This window comes from Ursus maritimus, unplaced genomic scaffold (genome assembly GCF_017311325.1).
Source record: "Ursus maritimus isolate PB19 unplaced genomic scaffold, ASM1731132v1 scaffold_35, whole genome shotgun sequence".
Classification (NCBI taxonomy): Eukaryota; Metazoa; Chordata; class Mammalia; order Carnivora; family Ursidae; genus Ursus; species Ursus maritimus.
In genome coordinates, this window is record NW_024426119.1 from 10,182,346 (window position 1) to 10,203,635 (window position 21,290).

At 42.0% G+C, this 21,290-nt stretch overlaps 1 protein-coding gene across 4 annotated transcripts in view; it reads right to left on the reverse strand.

The window, feature by feature from the left end:
* FRMD5 (FERM domain containing 5) overlaps positions 1–20,672 on the reverse strand; it is a 296,334-nt gene extending 275,662 nt beyond the window's left edge. For all 4 annotated transcript variants that reach the window (XM_040620528.1, XM_040620526.1, XM_040620525.1 and 1 more), the window contains exon 1: positions 20,571–20,672. In XM_040620528.1, the coding sequence (XP_040476462.1) occupies positions 20,571–20,672 (102 nt within the window). The remainder of the gene's footprint in view (positions 1–20,570) is intronic.
* Positions 20,673–21,290: the final 618 nt, after the last annotated feature.

A 21,290-nucleotide genomic window follows, 5' to 3' on the forward strand; every position in this document is an offset into this window, starting at 1 on the left:
AAGACCAGCAAAAATTATCTTGAAATAGAACAAAGTTGGTAGATTCATACTTGCTGATTTCAAAACTTACTACAAAGCTAAAGTAATCCAGACAGAGTGATAACTGGCATTGAGATACACACATCAATGGAATACATCAATGGAATAGAATAAAGACTCCAGAAATATACCCATACATTTATGGTCAACTGATCTTCAACAAAAGGGATGAGGACAATTTGATAGGGAAAGAGTAGTCTTCCAACCAATGGTACTGGACAACTGGATATCAACACATAAAAATATAAATTTGGAGTCCCCATCCTTACAAAGACCACACAACAAAGAGCCCTGCTGAGACACAGCATAGAAGCAGTAATTTGAAAAACACCTGGGGTATATGGTAAGGATATTTATATACTAATATCAGAGTGTGTGTTGGAGGGGCAGGAATCTTTGGGAGACTTCTCCAAGAACAAAAGAGCTAGTGGGCACGGTTTCCCTCCCTGGCCCCCCAGCCTAGATACGTGGATACTTGCAGGAACCAGTGCAGCTGGAACATTCCCCACCTAGCTTACTAGAAGTATACCCCACCCCATCCATCCTGGCCTGGGCAGGAGTTTTCCCTGGTGGCTGCAGGTCCCCTCCCACAGTGGACCAGCTTGGACCCTCCTGGTGCCAAGCACCCAGCCTCTGCATTCTCCTACAGACCCACGCCCTCCAACATGCCCTTGCCAGGAGACTACCCAAGGTGATGCCACAAGCCTGACACTGCACAAGCAGCCCTGACAGGCGCCAGCACCACTCCAAAGTGACTCCTGCCCTGGGGAGAGGGAAAGACAATCACATACACCAGTCCAACTATGGCCCCAGCAGCGGGCTGAGGGCAGGCATCTGGTCTGACTGCAGGCCCATTCACCAGTGAAAGCTTTTTAGGAGACAACACAGGGAGAGTTCCCTGCAGTTTGGTGTGACCACAGCTCTGGCAAACACCTGGTCTGACTCAACTCAAGTCCAAGGCAGCCCCACACTGGCCCACTAACACCACAGGAACCAAACCCTGCCCTGCCCACAACAGGCAAAGGGAGCCATTGCAGCCGACTGGACTGAAGGCATGCATGGCTCAGCTACAACAGGGTGCACACAACACAGAGTAGACACTCCTGAAGCACCAGGTTCTGGTGAACAGGGGACATTGCACTGTAGGGCACTACAGGACCTCTTCTTCATGAGGCCACTACTTCCAAGAGCAGGAGACATAGCTGACTTTCCTAACACATAGAAACAGACACAGGGAGTTTAACAAAACGAGGAGACAGAAGAATAGAAGAATATGTCCCAAATGAAAGATCAGGACAAAATCACAGCAAGAGCTAAACAAAATGGAGATAAGTAATATGCATGATAGAGAATTTCAAGTAATGGTCATAAAGATACTCACTGTATCTTTACATGGAGGACCTCAGTGAGACCCTCAACAAAGAGATAGAAAACATAAAAATAAATAAATCACAGATGAACTCAATAACCAAAATTAAAAATACACTAGAAGTAATTAATCACAGACCAGAGGAAGCAGAAGAGATCAGTGACCTGAAGGACAGAGTAAGGGGAAAAAAACAACCTAAACAGGAAAGAGAAAAAACAACAATAAATGAAAATAGGTTAAGAGAACTCAGGCACAGCATCAAGCATAATAACATTCACAATATAGGGATTCCAGAAGGCAAAGAGGGAAAAGGGGGCAGAAAATTTATTTGAAGAAATAATAGCTGAAAACTTCCCCAATCTGGGGAAGGAAAAAGAAATCCAGATCCAGAAGCCATAGAGAGCCCCCAACAAAATCAACCCAAGAAGGGCCACACCAAGACACATAGTAATTAAAATGGGAAAAAGTAGTAATAAAGAGAGAATTTAAAAAGCAGAAGAAAAAAAAAAAAAACCAGTTACATACCAGAAAAAAACCCATAAGGCTATCAGTGGATTTTTCAGCAGAAAGTTTGCAGGCCACAGAGAGGGTGCTGCATGATATATTCAAAACGCTGAAAGGAAAAAACCTGCAACCAAGAATACCCTATCCAGTAGGCTATCATTCAGTATAGAAGGAAAGATAGTTTCCCCAACAAAAGTTGAAGGAATTCATGGCCACTAAACCAGCCTTACAAGAAATGTTAAAGGGGACTCTGAGTAGAAAAGACAGACAAAAAATAGGAAGCACAAAGCCAATGAAATTAAGTGTATCTATAAAAATCAGTCAAGGGAGTCACAAAATAAAAGGATGTGAAGTATGACACCATATACCGAAAACAAAGAGGGGAGAGGAGTAAAACTTTAGTGCTTTTAAAATAGGTTCAAACTTAAGTAACCATTAACTTAATATAGACTGCTATATGCTTGTTATATATAAACCCAATGGTAACCACAGATCAAAAACTGGTGATAGCCAAAAAATAAAAAGAAAGAATTCAGTATATCACCAAAGAAACCCAGCAAATCATGAGAGAACAGAGCAAGAGAAGATTCATATGTTTAAGAAACAAAGGGACAAAGAAAAAAGAGATGAAAACACAGACTCTTAAACATAGAGAACTGACGGTTATCAGAGGAGAGGCGGGTAGAGGGAATGGGTAAATTAGGTGATGGGGATTAAGAGTACACTTACTGGGATGAGCACTGAATAACGTGTAGAATTGTTGAATCAATGTATTATACACCTGAAACTAATATAACGCTGTATGTTAACTACACAAATTAAAATAATTAAAATAGAAAAAAAAAAAAACCCAATGGTATACTACCTCACATCCACAGAATGGCTGTAATCGAAAAGACAGTAGTGAAGACTGGCAAGGATGTGGAAAAATTGGAGCCCTCGTGCAACCACTTTGGAAAACTGGCAATTCCTCAAACATGAAACATCAAGTTACCATATGACCCAGCAATTCCACTCCTAGGTATCTATCCAAGAGAAATAAAAACGTATTTCCACACAAAAACTTACATACGTATGTTGTGCACCTAAACTACAATACTGTATGTCAACTATACTTCAATTAAAAAGAAAAAAAAAGTGTATGGGAATGTTCACAGCACATCCAAAAGAAATGAAAACATGCATCCACACAAAAAATTTAAACACAAACAAGAGCTTCATCTATAACAGACAAAAAGCGGAACACCACAAATGTCCATCAACTGATGAATGGATAAACAAAATGGGATAAATCCATACTATGGGAAATTATTTAGCAATAAAAAAGAATGAAGTACTAATATAAGTTACTACTTGGATGAGCCCCAAAAACATTATGCTAAGTGAAAGAAGCCAGTTACAAAAGACCATGTACTGTATGATACCATTTATTGAAATGTTCATAATAGACAAATCTATAGAGACAGAAAGCAGATAAGTGGTTGCCTCGGGCAGAGAGTTGGGGGGAGGGAGACAGGAAATAAGAGTGACTGCTAATGGGTACAAGGTTTCTTTTTGGGGTGATATAAATGTTCTAAAATTAGATTATGTTGATTGCACAACTCCATAAATATGCTAAAAACTGTTGAATTGTACATTTAAACGGGTGAACTTTATGATATGTAATTTGTAGCTCAAAAAAGCATTATGCTAAGTGAAAGAAGCCAGACTCAAAAGATTACGTATTGTATGATTCTATATATAGGACATCATGGAAAAAGCAAACCTATAAGGACAGAAATCAGATTAGTAGCTGACAGACACCTGGAGAAGGGGGAGACTGACCATAAAGGGATACAAGGAAACTTTACAGGATGTTGGAAATATTCTATATATGATGGTTATACAACTTGTATGTATTTGTCAAGATTCAAAGAACTGTACAGCTATAAAAGAGTGAATTTTAGGGGCACCTGGGTGGCTCAGTCGGTAGAGTGCATGATTCTTGATCTCGGGGTCATGAGTTCAAGCCCCACGCGGGGTGTAGAGCTTACCCTAAAAAAAAGAGTGAATTTTATTCTACGTAAATTGTACCCCAATAAACCTGACTTTTAAAAAAGCCAAGTTAAAGTGTAGGAGATGCAAAAAAACAGAATTTGGAAACTTGAGAGCAAAAAAATAGTGGAAATGTTTACAGTGTATCAGAATTCTGTAACCTATGTGGTGTATGCCTCCCATGGACGGCATCGAGACTACGAAATATTGCCTACGATACAGTGGTAATGCAGTGGTAACACACATGAGGACCATGCAGAATTTGAGATCAAAGTTTAAAAGAAGGGGGGCCTCCCTCTAGAAGACAAAGTAGTAAAAGTCAACATAAATTAAAGTTATCTGGTCAAGTCCACTAACGTAGGGGAGAAAATGGCATTTAAAGTAGTCTTGAGGGGCGCCTGGGTGGCTCAATCGGTTAAGCATCTGCCTTCAGCTCAGGTCATGATCCCAGGGTCCTGGGATCAAGCCCCATGTCAGGCTCCCTGCTCAGTACAGAACCTGTTTCTCCCTCTCCCTCTGCCTCCCCCCTCACTCATGTTCTCTCTCTCTCGCTCACTCTATCTCAAATAAATAAAATCTTTTAAAAATCAAAAATAAATAGTCTTGAGAAACACTCAAGTGCAATCAAAGTAAGCAAAGTATACCCTATAGACTGGGACATAACTTAAAAAAATTAAAATTAAAATTGTATTATTAACATATGTACAATAATCTGCATGAAGTTGGGGAAGGGCTAAAGGGAAGACTTCATCAGCACTTAGAAAGTACTGATCAAGGAAGACAGAAAAACCGATTCTTGTAGATATATAATTACGAGGCCTGTACTACGAAACAGACATAATTTACAAGGCTTTTACACAACCTAGAAGAATAGCCCTCAAAACAATTTGCCTTCCAAAACAGCTTTCAAGGGTCTCCTGAGTGGCTCAAGTCGGTTAAGCACCTGCCTTCAGCTCAGGTCATGGTCCTGGAGTCCTGGGATTGAGCCCCACCTCGGGTTCCCTGCTGAACGGGGAGTCAGCTTCGTCCTCTTCTCCCTCTCCCAAACCACCCCCCACCCCGCTCGTGTTCTCTCTCTCTCGCTCACTCTCTCTCTCAAATAAATAAATAAAATCTCAAGAAAAAAAAAAGGCTTTCAAATTTGATTTTCCAAAGTCTCTGATCCTGAAGAAGTGCCTATGATGGCAGAAACTAGTATTTATTATCCCACTATAATTAACAGACATTCTAAATTAGAAAAAAAAAAAAAAAGAATGATGTTTGATTAGCATGAGTCAATCCCCCAGAATCTGATCTGTATTGAACGAGTACATAAAGCTATATTTTGTATTCTGCAAAACGAAGGGACAGAACACAGACTGAAGCAGTCACAAAGATTGGCCTTGACATCTCTCTCTTTAAAAGAGTATTTGCATTCGTAAAGAATATCCTTCACGGAGGGAACACAAAGAAAAACACTACTGAGCCATGGACAGATTTCTCAGGAACTGTAGAATGTTTATGCTGAAAGAGACTGGAGGGGTCTTCTTTTTTAGTCTCCTTAGTTTGCAGATGAGAGGTTAAATTACCTGCTCAAGGCCTTAACGTTAATCAGTCAACAGTCAGGCATTGAACACAAGTCTCCTGACTCCACCAAGTCCGCGTTTTCCCCATTGGACTCTACTGCCCGTTTCATCAGAGAGCAGTGAGTGAGAACAACAATGAGATCATACAGAGTTTGAATCCCAGCTCCCCCACGGACTAGCTGTGTGACATCAGACGAATTATTTAACATCTCTAAGCCTTACTGTACTCATCTGGAATTAGGGACAATAATATTTTCCATTAAACAGGTAGGATTAAATGAAGAATGCACATAAAGTGCTTATCACAGAGCCCAGAACACAGTAAGTACTCAATAAATTTTTAAATGGCTCAATTAACATATTAAATTAAAATACCTAATATGGACATTACACCAAATAACTCTCTAAAACACAACAATGGCATGTTATGATATGCCTAATTTGTCAGTATATTCATTTTAACTGTAACTAATTATGTCTGAGAAAACTTAGGAGAGGAACAGAGAATCACAGAAAAAATAAAGATGCAGGGGTGCCTGGGTGGCTCAGTCGTTAATCATCTGCCTTCAACTCAGGGCGTGATCCCACGGTTCTCGGATTGAGCCCCGCTGGGAGCCTGCTTCTTCCTCTCCCACTCCCCCTGCTTGTGTTTCCTCTCTCGCTGGCTGTCTCTCTCTTTGTCAAAAATCTTAAAAAAAAAAAGGTGCAAAAAAAACTACCAAGATATTATTTTTTTTTTAAAGATTTTTATTTATTTATTTATTAGAGAGAGAGAAACAGCCAGTGAGAGAGGGAACACAAGCAGGGGGAGTGGGAGAGGAAGAAGCAGGCTCTTAGTGGAGGACCCTGATGTGGGGCTCGAACCCAGAACACTGGGATCACACCCTGAGCCGAAGGCAGTTGCTCAACCACTGCGCTACCCAGGCGCCCCACCAAGATATTATTTTTAAACTCTTATCTTACCTCTTTATTAGAACAGAATTGACTTTATTTTCAAGTATCTTCTGTTGAAACTTATCCACTTATAAATAATCCTACATAATTTTGAAAGTTAACTGGAGCCTAATCAGTGAGAAAACTTTCTGTAGTCATTCTGAACCATAAATCCTAACTAAATAATAAACATATTTGCTCAGGAAAACTAATTTAATCACCATTTTAAAACTTTATAATTACAAACTCACAAGAAGTTGTAAAAACAGTATGAAAGGTGTCCCATATATCCTTCACCCAGCTTCCTCCAAGGGTAATTTCTTATATAACTATGGTATATTATTGAAACCAGGAAATTGACATGTGAATTAAGATATAATTCATATCGTAAGATTACCTTTTTTTAAAAAATAATTTTATTTTTTTTTAAATAATCTCTACACCAAATGTGAGGCTTGAACTCACAACTCTGAGATCAAGAGTCACGTGCTCTACCAACTGAGCCAGCCAGGTGCCCCCAGATTACTGTGTTAAAGGGTACAATGCAGTGGGTTTTAATACAATCCTAGAATTGTGCAACCACCACCACTAATTAACTACGTCCTCGAGTGCCATAATATCACTCTAAAGACCAGAAAATCTGATGTTCATTTTTTTAATCTGTTTAGCTCAAGTCAGAGGTAACTTTACATTTGCATTATTAATAATCCTCTTTATCATTCATGCACATCTACAATTAACATTTATTGAGCCCCTAGGTGAGACCTCGGATACTAACTGCAATCCCTGCCCTTCCAATAGTTGTCTAGTGAGAGGCAGACATGTGAGTAGTTATTTACAAGTGAATGTGGTAATGCTATAAGGTCCTCCAAAGCATAGCCCAACAACACTGGGGAGGGAACCGACCATGGAATAAGGTGATGAGAAGCTGATGCTCTACAAAGTGGGATAAAATGCATCTGGAGGATGACAGGAGACAAGTCGCAAAAGGAAGACAGCAAAGCTAATGGAAGGACATCTATGACGTGCTAAAAGGCTATTACCCAGCAGGTGAAGGGAGAATCTTGAAGGGCTTTAAAAAAAGAGAAAATGATCGAAGTTGCATTTTGGAAGCATGTGAAGCCTACCGCCCCCACAGGAAGCTAAAACCTAGACCATTGGGACCCTGTATCTGGCAAGCAACAAATGAAGAGCCAGAGAAGACAGATGTAGGAGGCTCTGATTCCTGCCATCACTGAGGCTACAGTCCGAAGAGGAAGACTGAATTTGGCAAGATCCCTTTCATACCTCAACAACACCTGAGCTCTTGTGACTTCTTCTAAGTTCCTGTCTTATCCTACCTGACAGAATGAGGAGTGGATTTAGGTTGGCCTGCTCCAATAAGATCCTGCTGGTCATTAAAATATTGAAATACACACACACACACACACACACACGCACGCACATATATATATATATATATACACACATTTCCCTACCAGCTGGCCAATAGCCACTGCCCTAAGAGGCCTCTCCCTCTTCCCTGGGACTACTCTGAACTCCACCTCCTATGATTCAACACTAAATAGTGTCTGGCCCAGCAGAGGGCCCCAGACTCAATTCCAGTGTGTTCTAGCAGAATCTCTGTCAGTGAGGTATTCACCATGACTCATTGATTATTATTTTTTTATTTTATTATTTAACTAAGCTCTAGGCCCAACGTACGGCTCTAACTCACAACCCCCAAGATCAAGAGTCACATGCTCCATAACTAAGCCAGCAAGGAGCCCCAATTATTGAGTATTTTAAATATTACCTCCACATGGGAGCCAACCTCAGGAGCTCCTTGAAACCATTAAACCTCTCCTATCACACAGCGATGACGACGACGACGACAACAACAACACGACGACAACAACGACAACAACAACAACAACAAAGACACCAAAGACCTCCAATATTCTTTCATTTCCCAACCTGCTTCTCCAGATTCTCCCGCCAGATTTTTTTAGGTATTTCTGCTTAAGGCTCATCTTGCTCCATCCCAACGCTTTCTCTGGTTTGATCTTTTGTTTCTCTCTTTATCAATTATTTCCACTTTCCCTACNNATTTCACCAACTTCAGCTGTCCACACTGAAGACTCTACGGACCATGAGAAGTGTCCCCACTGTGCAGACTCAGTACCTAAATACTGACCTGATTACCCTACAGGATGAGTCTCATTGAGTCTGTTTATCTATTAAGAAATAATTGCAAAAAAGTTAATAGAAAACTCTAAACATATAATACTCAGTCCAGCCCCAAGATATCACTTTATATAAAACAGATTTTCACTTGTTTATACTGTTTCAAATTCCAGTTAATTAAAATATACAACATTATTGTGTTAAATAATGAAATTAAAGGATATGGATCCCATTATCCTTCAGTGTATATTTACACACATTTTAATTGCACCTTTTTTTTTTTAACACCTCCCACCACTAATAACAGAAGGTGTGGCCACCACGCAAAGAATTTGACCATAAGCAAAGGTGTGACTTACTAGTGATGGCAATTAGAAATGGTGATAAGAGGGGACATCTGGCTGGCTCAGTCAGTGAAGCACATAACTCTTCATCTTGGGGTCATGAGTTCGAGCCCCACATTGGGCATAGAGCTTGCTTTAAAAAAAAATGGAAAAGGGGTGCCTGGGTGGCTTGAGCCTCCAACTCCTCTTTCGGCTCAGGTCATGATCTCAGAGTCATGTGATCAAGCCCCACGATGGGCTTTGTACTCAGTGCAGAATCTGCTTGTCCCTCTCCCTCTGCTCCTCCCCCCCCCACTCCTGTGCCTGCTCTCGTGCTCTGTCTCTCTCTCTCTCTCTCTCCCTCAAATAAATACATAAATAAAATCTTTTTTTTATTTTTATTTTTTTTTTTTAAGATTTTTATTTATTTGTTTGACAGAGATAGAGACAGCCAGAGAGAGAGGGCACACAAGCAGGGGGAGTGGGAGAGGAAGAAGCAGGCTCCCAGCAGTGGAGCCTGATGTGGGGCTCGATCCCATAACGCCGGGATCACGCCTTGAGCCGAAGGCAGACGCTTAACGACTGAACCACCCAGGCACCCCTAAAAGCTTTTTTTAAAAAAAGGGAAAAAAAGAAATGGTGATAAGAGTTTGTATTAAATAAGTGGCCCTAATTATAAATTAGCATAAAACAAAGGAGATCATAAGAGATGGACAGAAGAGCTATGGTGTAAAGATGGTAGGAAATAAAACTGTAGAATTCAGGAAGTGAAGAGAAAGTTTTCCTTTTCTTATTATTTTCTTTCAACCAGAAACTAAAGATATTTTATGTGAGATATATTCTTAGTACGAATACTCCATAATATTTTATAATGACATAATAAAAGATCTAATTTGCAGCCAGACAATATACTATCATTATATCTGTCTCTTAAAAATAATCAGTCTACTGTACCCAATATCAAAAATTGGAATATGAGAAATGTGTTCTCTTTTGCCATACAAATTATTAGAAAACAGTTCTTACACATGCTCTCGGTACTTTGGGTACTCATTTAAATAAGCTTAACTAAATTATCCAAGGTGTATTTAAAAATAAGCAAAGTAAGTATTGATTGTTCGGATCAGCTATGTTGCTTATAAAACCTGATACTGCAATGGTTGGTTCAGTATCTTATGTCCTGAAGCTACACCAAGCCAACTCCCATTCACTTTAAAAAAAAAAAAAACCTATTTCACATAATGCTAGAATCTGAAGCTAAGTGTAGATTAAGTTGCACTGTAGTACTAGACTACCTTATGTTTTGATCAGATTTTTATCTCTCAACAGCCAAATTTCTTCTGAGTGGCCTCCCAAAGAGCTGATGGGTTATTCTGTTGCAGGAATGAGCATGTACTGTGAAATTGCAGGCTCCATATGCCTTATAACATCCCAGGCATCACTGCCAGTCCATGGGATTCTTCTGACCTACAAACCTCCAATTCTATAATAACTCTGGAGGATTCTGGATTTTTCTAGAGGTGAAAATCTGAAAGAGGGCAGGCAGAATGTTTTCGTTAGCCTAAATTATCCCCTAGAAGTACCTGAGATCCTTAGATGAATTAATTCTGCTTCCTTGTGCTGTGATCAATGTTCTTACCTGCTTGGTTCACGTCTGATAAAACAATAATCTTAGTGGCATCTCCTGCCTAGAGTATATGGAGTCCTTTGGTACTTGTGAAGCCAGCTCTTCCACTTGGGTGTCCTCAAAAATAGGCTAAGGCCCAGACTAGAGGCCCCTGAGTCAAATCAGGCAATATGGAAATAAGCTTTGCACCTGCCTGGAGGCAAAGGATAATTTGCCTGACTATGGAGTGCCTGAATGGACTACCAGACTATGAGGGTTCCAAATGATTTGGCTTTTTCCTACTACAAGTTCAATGAAAGTGGCCAGACATTTGAGTGTGCCCTGGGGCACGCTGTTCTGATGTACCACTGTTTCTTTCAGGTCTTGGGCCTGCGGGCCTTTGCTAATTTATCTGGCTCCCATAATACCACTTCACAGCAAGCCTCCTTAATCTCTCCAACAAAGTGGAGTGCCTGTATTGTCAATCATTCCCCTATTCATCAGCCTTTAAACTATCCCTTCTTTTTCTCCTTTTCCAGAGCAAAATAACCTATTAGCATTGGCATTCTGCCGAACATTGATTGCCTAAATGCCAAACAGTGCTTTCCTGGAGGTTCCCATCCCCAAAGCTCTAGCCTGGCATTATGCGGAGTGCGCAAAGTGCACCCCGTGTCGGGCTGGGAACTTCGGAGCTGGCAGGCAGGGGTTCACTGGGGAATCCAGGGAAGCACTCCCCCATCCTCTAGAAAAGCGATTTTGGTGGCCACTTAGGTTTGGGAACAGAGGTGCAGAACTGTGTCTTTTAGGGCTCCGCTGGTCACATTTCTTAACTGTCAATGCACCATTTAGGCTGCACTGCATCAGCCAGAGGACTTTCAAACATCGGCTGGATGTTGGGATTTGATACTTTTTTTTGTGCGTATACAGACAAGCTGATGCCAGAGATGAGGTCCCTTGAAAACAAAATTCATATGCGTAGTTACTGCTGCCACAGAATTAAGACTAATACCTGAATCTACCCTTTCTCTATATGATGCCATTGCTTTGTGAAGAATTTTAATTTGTATCATACACTTTTGGAGTTAGATTTAATTCAACACCAGCTTTGTGTTTATTTTTAGTTTAGACTAACTCTTCTAAACACGTCAAGAATGATTGAAATTTGCTGACAGCAATCTTTCCTAAGCAAGTAGATTCTGTTATTTGACTCAACTGTACCAGAGTAAGTCAGATAAACATAGTAAAGACTAAATATATTTGGCTTTACATTTTTAGCTTTCCTACCTTGAAGTCGCCTGTTGTTACCTCAGCCTGGAATGCCCTTTACCCATCCCCACAGCCCATTTTCTGCTTTTGGCAATCTTTCATGACCTAGTTCAAATCTCACCTCCTTTGAGAAATATTTAGTAATTTCGAGTCCCCCATATTTGCACTGCCACAGCATACCACCTTGTCTTAGCACTGAATTCCGTGACATTTATTATTTGCTATTTACATGTTTGCAAACAGGGGCCTTCCTATACACCCAGTGCTTTAAGTTGTGAAGATGATTTCTTTGAAAAAAAAGTATAGAAATATAATCATTTGCTTTCTAGGTCAGGGAGAACAAAAATAAAACCAATAAATATAAGAACATCAAATTGGAATGATGACCTGTTGTAAAATCTTTAGAATCCTGCCCACTTGAAAATGGTATGCATATCTGCAAATAACCTAACTTTTACCTTACAAGGGTAGAGAATCAGCTAAGGCCATTCAGAAATTAAAAGTTAGAAATATGAAATTCACTCTTGGCTTCCCCTTCTCCCTCACTTCTTATACTCAGTCAACATAACTCATCACTTTTACCTACTAAACATCTGTGTGACCCAGTACCAGTGATTCTCAAACCTGAAAAAGCATAAGAGTCACCGGAAGACTTGTTAAAACAGACTGCTGAGCCCCATCCCCACATTTCTGATTCACTAGGTCTGCTGTGGGGCCATAAACTTGGATTGGTAACAAGTGCCCAGGTGAAACTGGTGGTGCTCATCCAAGAACCACACTTTGAGAACCATTGCTATAACTCATCCCCTAGTCCATTCTACTTAACAAGGTTCACCATTTCTACAAGGGGAAAAAAAAACCTGAGTTGTGACACAGTAAGATGGCTCAAATAAGGCATAAAAACAGCTAGGTTTGGTCCTGATTTAGAACGGTTTCCCTTGGTGGGAAGGGGTTGTCTAAGGCTTTGAAATGATCCTTAACATACAGGAATGAGTCCTAAAGCATTTCTGGAATGGTCCAATGCATCTCTAAATACGGACCAGCAGATGAGGTCATGGTAGTGCAAGGAGTCAGAAGTAGAGGAGGGGGAATGAAAGCTATAATCACTGTCAAAGGGGTGTTTTCTGTAGACAAGTGAATGGAGCTATTGTACACAAACTCAGTGGTTGCCAAGCATGTGGCCCAATTATTTTGCCTGTATGAGCATGGCACGGAAGGATCTCCTTAGAGAACTGGATTCACACAAGTTGGTGTTTAGTATGACAGTAGCAAGCAAAAGCCTGAAGACTTTGAACCTGAAGAGTCTTCCTAAGTTCCTGCTTTCCAAATCTAGGATATGATACAATTAGGTTGGAAAGACTACAAAAGTAAAACACCACCCTCAGAAATAGTGCAGCATTTACAGTTGGTGAAAGACCGATACAGAGGGTCCTGCTCGAAATACTGACAACAATGAGGATGGCATTGGTGGCCAAGGGCGGCAAGAGATTCCACAATTTAAATCTAAGGGTTAGCCTCCAAGAGAAACTGCTTTCCCGACTCTAGCTTTGGCTCTACTGGTATTTAAAATGTTTGCACGGGGCGCCTGGGTGGCTCAGTCGTTAAGCATCTGCCTTCGGCTCAGGACGTGATCCCAGGGTCCTGAGATAAAGCCCCGCATCAGGCTCCCTGCTCTGCTGGGAGCCTGCTTCTTCCTCTCCCACTCCCCCTGCTTGTGTTCCCTCTCTCACTGGCTGTCTCTCTGTCAAATAAATAAATAAAATCTTTAAAAATAAGTAAAATGTACAAGTTCAAAAAGTAATATTGGCCACCTAGATCTAGAGTCTTAGAGGAATGGAAAGTCTGCTTCCATGGCTAGAACGGACATATAACGACATTTTGCTCTCTTAGGGAAACACCACTCACTCTGCGACATAGGAATGGAGATGCTTTAGTACTCTTCAAAGTTCTCAGCTGCGTGAGAGAACCATTCAGGTGGTTGGCCTAAGCCCCAAGAATCAACGCCAGAAAACAGGGGCAACAACTGCCACCTGGCCTCCAGGAGAGTGGCATCCTCCTCCCTAAGCACCACGTGGGCAAGAGGTAGAAGCTTTCAGGTTGCTGCCAAACCTCCCTGAGATTCACATCTGTTGTACCAGCTCTGGCTAGACACAACTGAGGAAGAGGGACCCACAGGAGGCTGCTCAGCAAACATGGTCTGCACAGTCAGAACGTTACACATGAGGCTATCAGAAGACGAATTCAGCTTAAAATAGACATAAGTAGAAACAGGTTGGGAAGCATGGCTCTCTTCCTGTTGGGGCAAGAGGTTAGAAAATGAGGCTGTGGGGGCGCCTGGGTGGCACAGCGGTTGAGCGTCTGCCTTCGGCTCAGGGCGTGATCCCGGTGCTCTGCGATCGAGCCCCACATCAGGCTCCTCCGCTATGAGCCTGCTTCTTCCTCTCCCACTCCCCCTGCTTGTGTTCCCTCTCTCGCTGGCTGTCTCTATCTCTGTCGAATAAATAAATAAAATCTTTAAAAAAAAAAAAATGAGGCTGTGAGGAGGTTTTCCTGGCACTGACTTAGGGGAAAGGAATGAAGGAAGTTTCTATGGCTGTGGTGATCCCTATGCTCAATATCTTAATTCTGCCAGACCTCCACCACCCCATGAAGCACCGCACTACACAATATTCATTGGATCTAAGCCTTCTAAACCTGCGCACATGGGGGGTGGGGAGACCTGAAAGGGTTGAAATCCTAAGAGACAAACCAAAAAATCAAGAAGCTCTAGACTGCAGATCCACTAATTCAACAAAGGGTAATTGCAGAAAGTTATCAGAGACCTCAAAGGCTCCATAAAATACCACATTTACATACCATACTTCTCACCAGGGAGAGGGGCTGCAGAGCAAAGTGGTTTGGAATCGGATGGGTTGAAACTATAAAAAGCCTTATACAGTTGTTAGAAAATGTTTATTGTTTTCAGGCACAAGAAATTTTAAAGTGTTGGAGTTAACACAGCCATTATGTAGAACAAACAAATCAGAACAAATATTTATTGAACTATAACCATGTAAGGCACTGTGTGGTATAATTCCTAGGTTTTAAAATTTATAGCTTCCTCTTACTCCTTTAAAAATTCTGAAGTATAATTTACCAGAAAATGGGCATTAAAATAATCCAGAATATTTTACCATAGTGATTATAATATCTAACTATTACAGTATCTAACTAAACTAAAGCCTTGCTTATTTAGGGTTGCACATTTTAAAGTCTATACATAAACCACTGCAAATGTATAACAAAAACGACTACTTTTTGGTCTTCAGGTTGTCTGATTTTATCTTGGCAAACATCTTTTTTTTCTTTTTAAGTGGGATATTAATGCTGGCACAGACATGATCAACGAGTTTCTGGGCAATGGAACAGAGGACTCAAAACACACATGCTCTTTTATTATACTCTATGTTGAATTGCCTCATCCAGCATATTCATTCCAAGCACTTAATAAGAATGCAACTTCATACAAATACCCTTGAGTAAAATCTGCTGTGGTGAATGCTTCTAGGTTTCTCTTGGATGCCACTGACACTTCCTTAAACCGAACTTTTTCAAAAAGAGAATGAGAGCATAAATACACATCTAGAATTTACCTTCTGTCCTAAAACATTGATCTGCATTAATTTTATACAATGAACATTTTAATATACAAATTAAGAAATAGAATACAAGTGCTTTCAGGATTCTAGAAGGCTAATTTTGGAACTTAGTTTCAAGAATTAGAGTCTGATTTATTATTGTAACAGATTCTGAGACACCATAATTACTTTTTAAAACAAAGTTTTTAAAAGAACCAATATTAATGAAAATACAACAGCTTTGTGTTTTTCTGTGAATGCAATTACCTTAATTCTCTAACAACATCCCTTTTGCTTTAATGAAACCAGTGATTTCGCTTACCAAATATAAAGAAGTTCTTACAAAAGACAAATCACTGTAGGTCCAGAAAACAAATGCCCCTCTAAAGCCAAAGACTTGGTAGGATCAAAGGAAAGCAAACCTGAACTATTGAATTTTATTTTTTAAAAAGATTTTATTTATTTGAGATAGAGAATGAGTGGGGAGAGGACAGAGGGAGAGGGAGAAGCAGGCTCCCACCTGAGCAGGGAGCCTGATGTGGGGCTGGATCCCAGGACCCTGGGATCATGACCTGAGCCTAAGGCAGATGCTTAATCCACTGAGCCACCCAAATCCCACCGAACTCTTGAATTTTAGAGAAGAGTTCTGCTACAGAATCCAGTTGTTCCAGCCTTGGATTTTATGATTTCATTGAGATTAATCAGAAATCTTTTAAGATTTTATTTATTTGAGGGAGAGAGAGCACAAAAAGGAGGGAGGGGGAGAGGGAGAGGGAGAAGCAGACTCCCCACTGAGCAGGGAGAGCAAGGGCGGACCTTGATCCCAGGACCTTGAGATTATGACCGGGGCCAATCAGAAATCATTTTAAGGAGGTGCACCTGGTGGCTCAGTCGGTTAAGTGCCTGCTCTTGGTTTCTACTCAGGTCATGATCTCAGGGTCAAGGGATGGCTCTGTGCTCAGCAGGCGGGGGCGGGGTTTGTTTAAGGTTCTCTCCCTCTCCTTTCGCCCTTCCCCCACACTCACACACTCTCTTTCTCTCTCTCAAATAAAATCTGTTTTAAAAATCATTTTAAGGAGACTTAAGGTTTAATTTATTTTCAAAAAAGATTTTCTCAATCCTATTTCTGATTTGATAGAATAAGGCACAATGTATATTAGTCTGTTTAAATATTATTTGCAATGACATTACCAAATATTTTCTTTACTGTGAAATAAGTATCTTTATTACCATTTTACAGATGAGGAAATTAAGGTACAGACAGGTGAAATAACTTAGGGAGTCAGAAGGAATAGAGGGAACAAAGCTGGGACTTAGAGACAAAATGACCAGGGTTTAAATATAGTACAGCCACCTACTAGCTTTGAGCAAGTTCCTTCATCCGAGCCTTTCATCTGTAAAATGAAGGTACTACCACCTACCTCTCAAATACTTGATGTAAGGTATAAACAAAACACCTCACAGAAAGCATAGTACAGTTGGCCATTTAAGAAACATCGGCTCTCCCACCAATCCTCAATACTATTTTCTTCAGCTGGTACAATGGGTGTATAATGAATCCATATGCTGTCGTGAGGTAAGTGAGAAAATAGCACAAGCAGGACGCCTGGCAAGTACAGGGCTCAATACATTTGTTCTCTCCCCCAACAGTCCCTCCCTTACCCTAGGTCCCACAGTTACTGAATGGCTGAGACACAATCAAGTACCGATCTTGCTTGCACTATAGAACTGTTTCTGTACACATGCATTTTACTTATGGTAGTACCTCATTTAACTGAAAAACAAATTTAAGCTAGCTGCTTGAGCAGTTGTTATTTTAATGTGTTCCCAGTAAAATAAAATTCATTTCTAGGGCAGCTTTACTTTTCAGTAATCAGAAAAAAAAGTGATTAAAATTTCTGACTTGAAAAATATGTATTTGGGGTACATATTTCTACTGGCACTTCTGTAATATATGTTCTTAATACTTTATAAACAATTATAACTCAAAAGATTGCTAAAAATCTATTACTTAGGAGATTACATGTTTAAGCATTCAAATGATTCCATTGGATATACTGAGTTCAAAGATATTAGGTAGCCTTTTCATTTTTCCTGTTCGCTCCCAAATAAAATAACAAAGTAGGGTAGTAAATGTGGTAAATAAATGTAGATATTCATAAATGAAACAGATATGTGAAAAATATGGACCAGATCTGCATTTATGAGGCAATGACCTTCAAAACTGGCGGGGAGCTGTTAACAATGTTCTTCACAGGGGAGCAATTATATTACAACCCTCCTATGTATACTTTCATTTCTCATGATCTACAAATACATTTGCATATCAGAAAGAATAAAAGAATAGTCTGGTAACTGTGGCAACCTGCATTGAGAGGATATAAGGCCTTTTCCTTACCTTAATAATCACATTCTAAATGCCAGATCAGTATAACTGGTGCAATATGAAAGGCAAAACCAATACTTTGACAGAATTTCCTACAACTGAAATTTACTAAATGTGTCTATTATGGCTCTAACCCAGTGATACATTTCTGACTCTCTAATCCCCTAAGTGTTCTCTGATGATTTCAAGAAGTACTGAAATCTTTCTAAAATATATACCTTATTTAAAGAAAAATATGGTATACAGTACTTCAAGGAAAATGATTCCAAATTATCACCAACATTTTTTTAAAATATACCATACAGCAATTCCTAAAATGTTAGGAATATGACTTAAACCTAGCACGTAGCTCACAGTTCCTTTCCGTACTGATTTAAAAGACTCTATGTCCAATGTTTGACAAATAAGCACAGACACAAACACAAACACACACACTACAGAAATGTATAAGAGGGAGAAAGTTGCTAAGAAAAGCTCAGTCTCTAAAAGCTCAAAAAACTGTATGCACAAAATATTAATTTCACATAAGGTCCTTTTTTTTTTTTAACCTTTCCTCACATTGGGTAAAAACAAAAGCAATTCACAATAGTGGTGCCAAAGACTGACAATATTACATAAACTTCAGAATCCCTGGGTTTTTCAATTTTCATTAAAGAACCACAACGCACAATCATTAACATGTCTAGACAGTGGACACCCACTACAGTAAAGTCATGTTACACCAAGCCTAATTTTCTTATGTGGCCTAAATTTTTGTAACACAATTAATTGTAGTAATGTAAAATAAGACCAGCAGGAAAATAAGCACAACCATAGCAAGATATAACAAGCATAAACCCAGTAAGTCCTGTTTGACTTAAAAATATTATTTTTCTCAACAGTAATAAAAATTACCCACAACTATAATACCAATCAACCAACCTCAGAGGCTCCACCAACTGGGAAAAAATAACTAGTTCTCTTATTGTGATATCTTAAAACCACAAGATTGCTACTAGCGGAGTGGTGATGTGAATTGCATTTCATTTATACTCTATACCTTGACAAAAGTTCATGACCTACCCCAGAAATTTTATTCCACCATATACCCCAAAGTATTTTTAGGACTCACAAAGTCTAAATCTCACACTGCCTTTGATATGCTATCGTGTAAATGCTTTAAATTTTAAAACAAAAGGATAAGGACTTTAAAAGCTCTAGACAATGTACTCAAATGGGGAATGTCAAGTCAAAGCCTTCTCCTCCCCCACCCAAAAACAAAAAAAGAACTGTACACAACACATAAAGATACAATAGAAACAAAAAGTAGCATGCCACTCATTCAGTAAGGAAATAATACAGAACATCTATCATATTCAACCACAAAAATCCTTTCACTTGATGGCTAGCATCATTATGACTGTTTAATCTGTATTTAAGTGGCCTTAAAAAAAGAGATTTTGTTCCCTTTCTCTGCCCTCCTGGATCTTTGGCAGCAGTCAGCACTTATGCCCAGAGCTGGTTTGGGGAGTGGGAGAAAAGGGAAAGTGGACAGAAGGCTGAAATGAGCACGGAGTCAGCAGAGAGCAGCTGCTCTCATCCACAACCCAGCGTCTTTCTCACACACCGCTATTTTCCGCTATTGAGCATTGTCAGCAAAAAAATTAATGGGGGGTGGGGGGGACCGGGAGACAAAGAGGGTAGGACCAGAGGCCGACAGTTTTTGTCTGCCACATCTGAGGCGAGAAGCCCCCTCTGGTTTCTTGCTGCAAAGGCAAGGGATCAGGTGAGACCCCTCCGGGTCCAACTCAATTTGCTCCTCCAGAAAGAGCAGTTTCCGGCAGCGAGCGCAGGATCCTTCGGCTGCTGAACTAAACACCGGAGCATTGTCAATGTTCCTATCTCTGACTTTACAGAGGAGGAGAGAGGGCTGTGACTGCATTCCTGGGAAAGACTACTACTCCAGACGTGCCACACGGCAGTAGTGAAAAAACATAAGCAAGAGGTTGTAAAATCTCTTCCAAAATACCAGGTTCTGAAGAAATGCTGCGAAGCATTAATGTATTGTTGGGTTTTTTTTTCTAAGTCACCGATTCTTTCTCGCCACGGCCAACCCTCAAATCTCTGGTACTTGTTGCTAAATCTTTACCTCACGCCCCCCCAAAATTGCCCAACACGATGAGATCTGGCGGGAGGGGGGCCTAATCTCGGGAACCCAGAGGGCTGGTCTCCCTTCCATAGGCCACTCTGCATGGGCTGCGCGTTCACTTCTACCTTCTGAGAGCTCTGACTCACAAATGCCGGGGTGGGGAAGGGGGGGGGCGGGTGATTATGACATACAGCATTAACCTTCCAACCAAAGATAGATAAGAAACGCCGGCCCGCGGTCCTTGCCTGGCCAGAAAGCCAAAGCCTGCGCCCCCCGACGGGGCGGCCGGGGTAGGAGCCTCCCGCCCTGCCCGCCTCCCTCCGGACGCCCGCGGAATATGCTCCCCACCCGGGCAGGCTCGAGGAGCCAGGATGGGGCGCCCTCACCCTGGGAGAGGGCAGGGAGCGAGGTGAGGGTCCGGGACAGAGGGACTCTCACCGCAGCTGCGCCGAGCGCCCGGTACCCCGCCCCGGACCGGGTCTCGGGCGGAGGCGCTCTGCACTGGGGCCGTCCGCCGCAGCCAGGGACGGACAAAGCACTGGGGTCTGCGGCGACCCCGGGCGGCGGCCGCGGGCCAAGTTAGCCAGACTCGGGGGACACGGGGGTCCCGCGGGCAGGGTGGCGCGGCACTGACCTGGATGGTGCAGGTGTACTCGCTGTCGTCCAGCAGCCGCACGGTGCAGCTGTACTCGCGCTCCAGGCTCCTGCTGCTGCCGCTCATCAACCTGCTCAGCATCTTCCCGCCCGCTCGCCCGCCCCCGGGAGAGACGCGGCGGCGCTGCGGACCCCGGACCAGGCGCCCCTCAGCCGGGCAGCTCCGCGCGGGCCCCGGGCACCTGCACCATCACCCCAGCCCGGTCGCGGCCGCTGCCTCCTGCTGGCCCAGCTCCTCCTTCTTCTCCTCCTCCTTCTCCGCCACCGCCTCCCCCCAGCCCAGAGCAAGCACCCCGCTCTCTCTCCTCCGCGCCCCACTCCCCATGCCCAGCTCGTGGGGCGGGGCCTCGGCCTGAGAGGGGCCAATGGGGGTCAGCGCGGCGGAACCGAGTGGCAGACGGTAGAGCCAATAGAAAGAGTGTGCTGGGATGATGGACAGGTGGCGGAAGCAATCACCGGAAAGCAGTCGGACAGAGCCTAGCGGGACCAGCCCTCTGGCGTCCCAAACGAGGGGTTCCTCTCCTCTCTGCGGTTCCTCTAGAAGCTGTTGCCCCTCCCCCGGGCCAGGTGTGGGCACCGGGCCGGATGAATGTCTGCTGCGTGAAATATGTTTAGGCTGGGCTTCAGGGGCCAAGTCCCACACTCTGCAACGCCGCGAGTCCCGCCCTCTCGCGGCCGGGGCGGTGCGAGATAACAATCA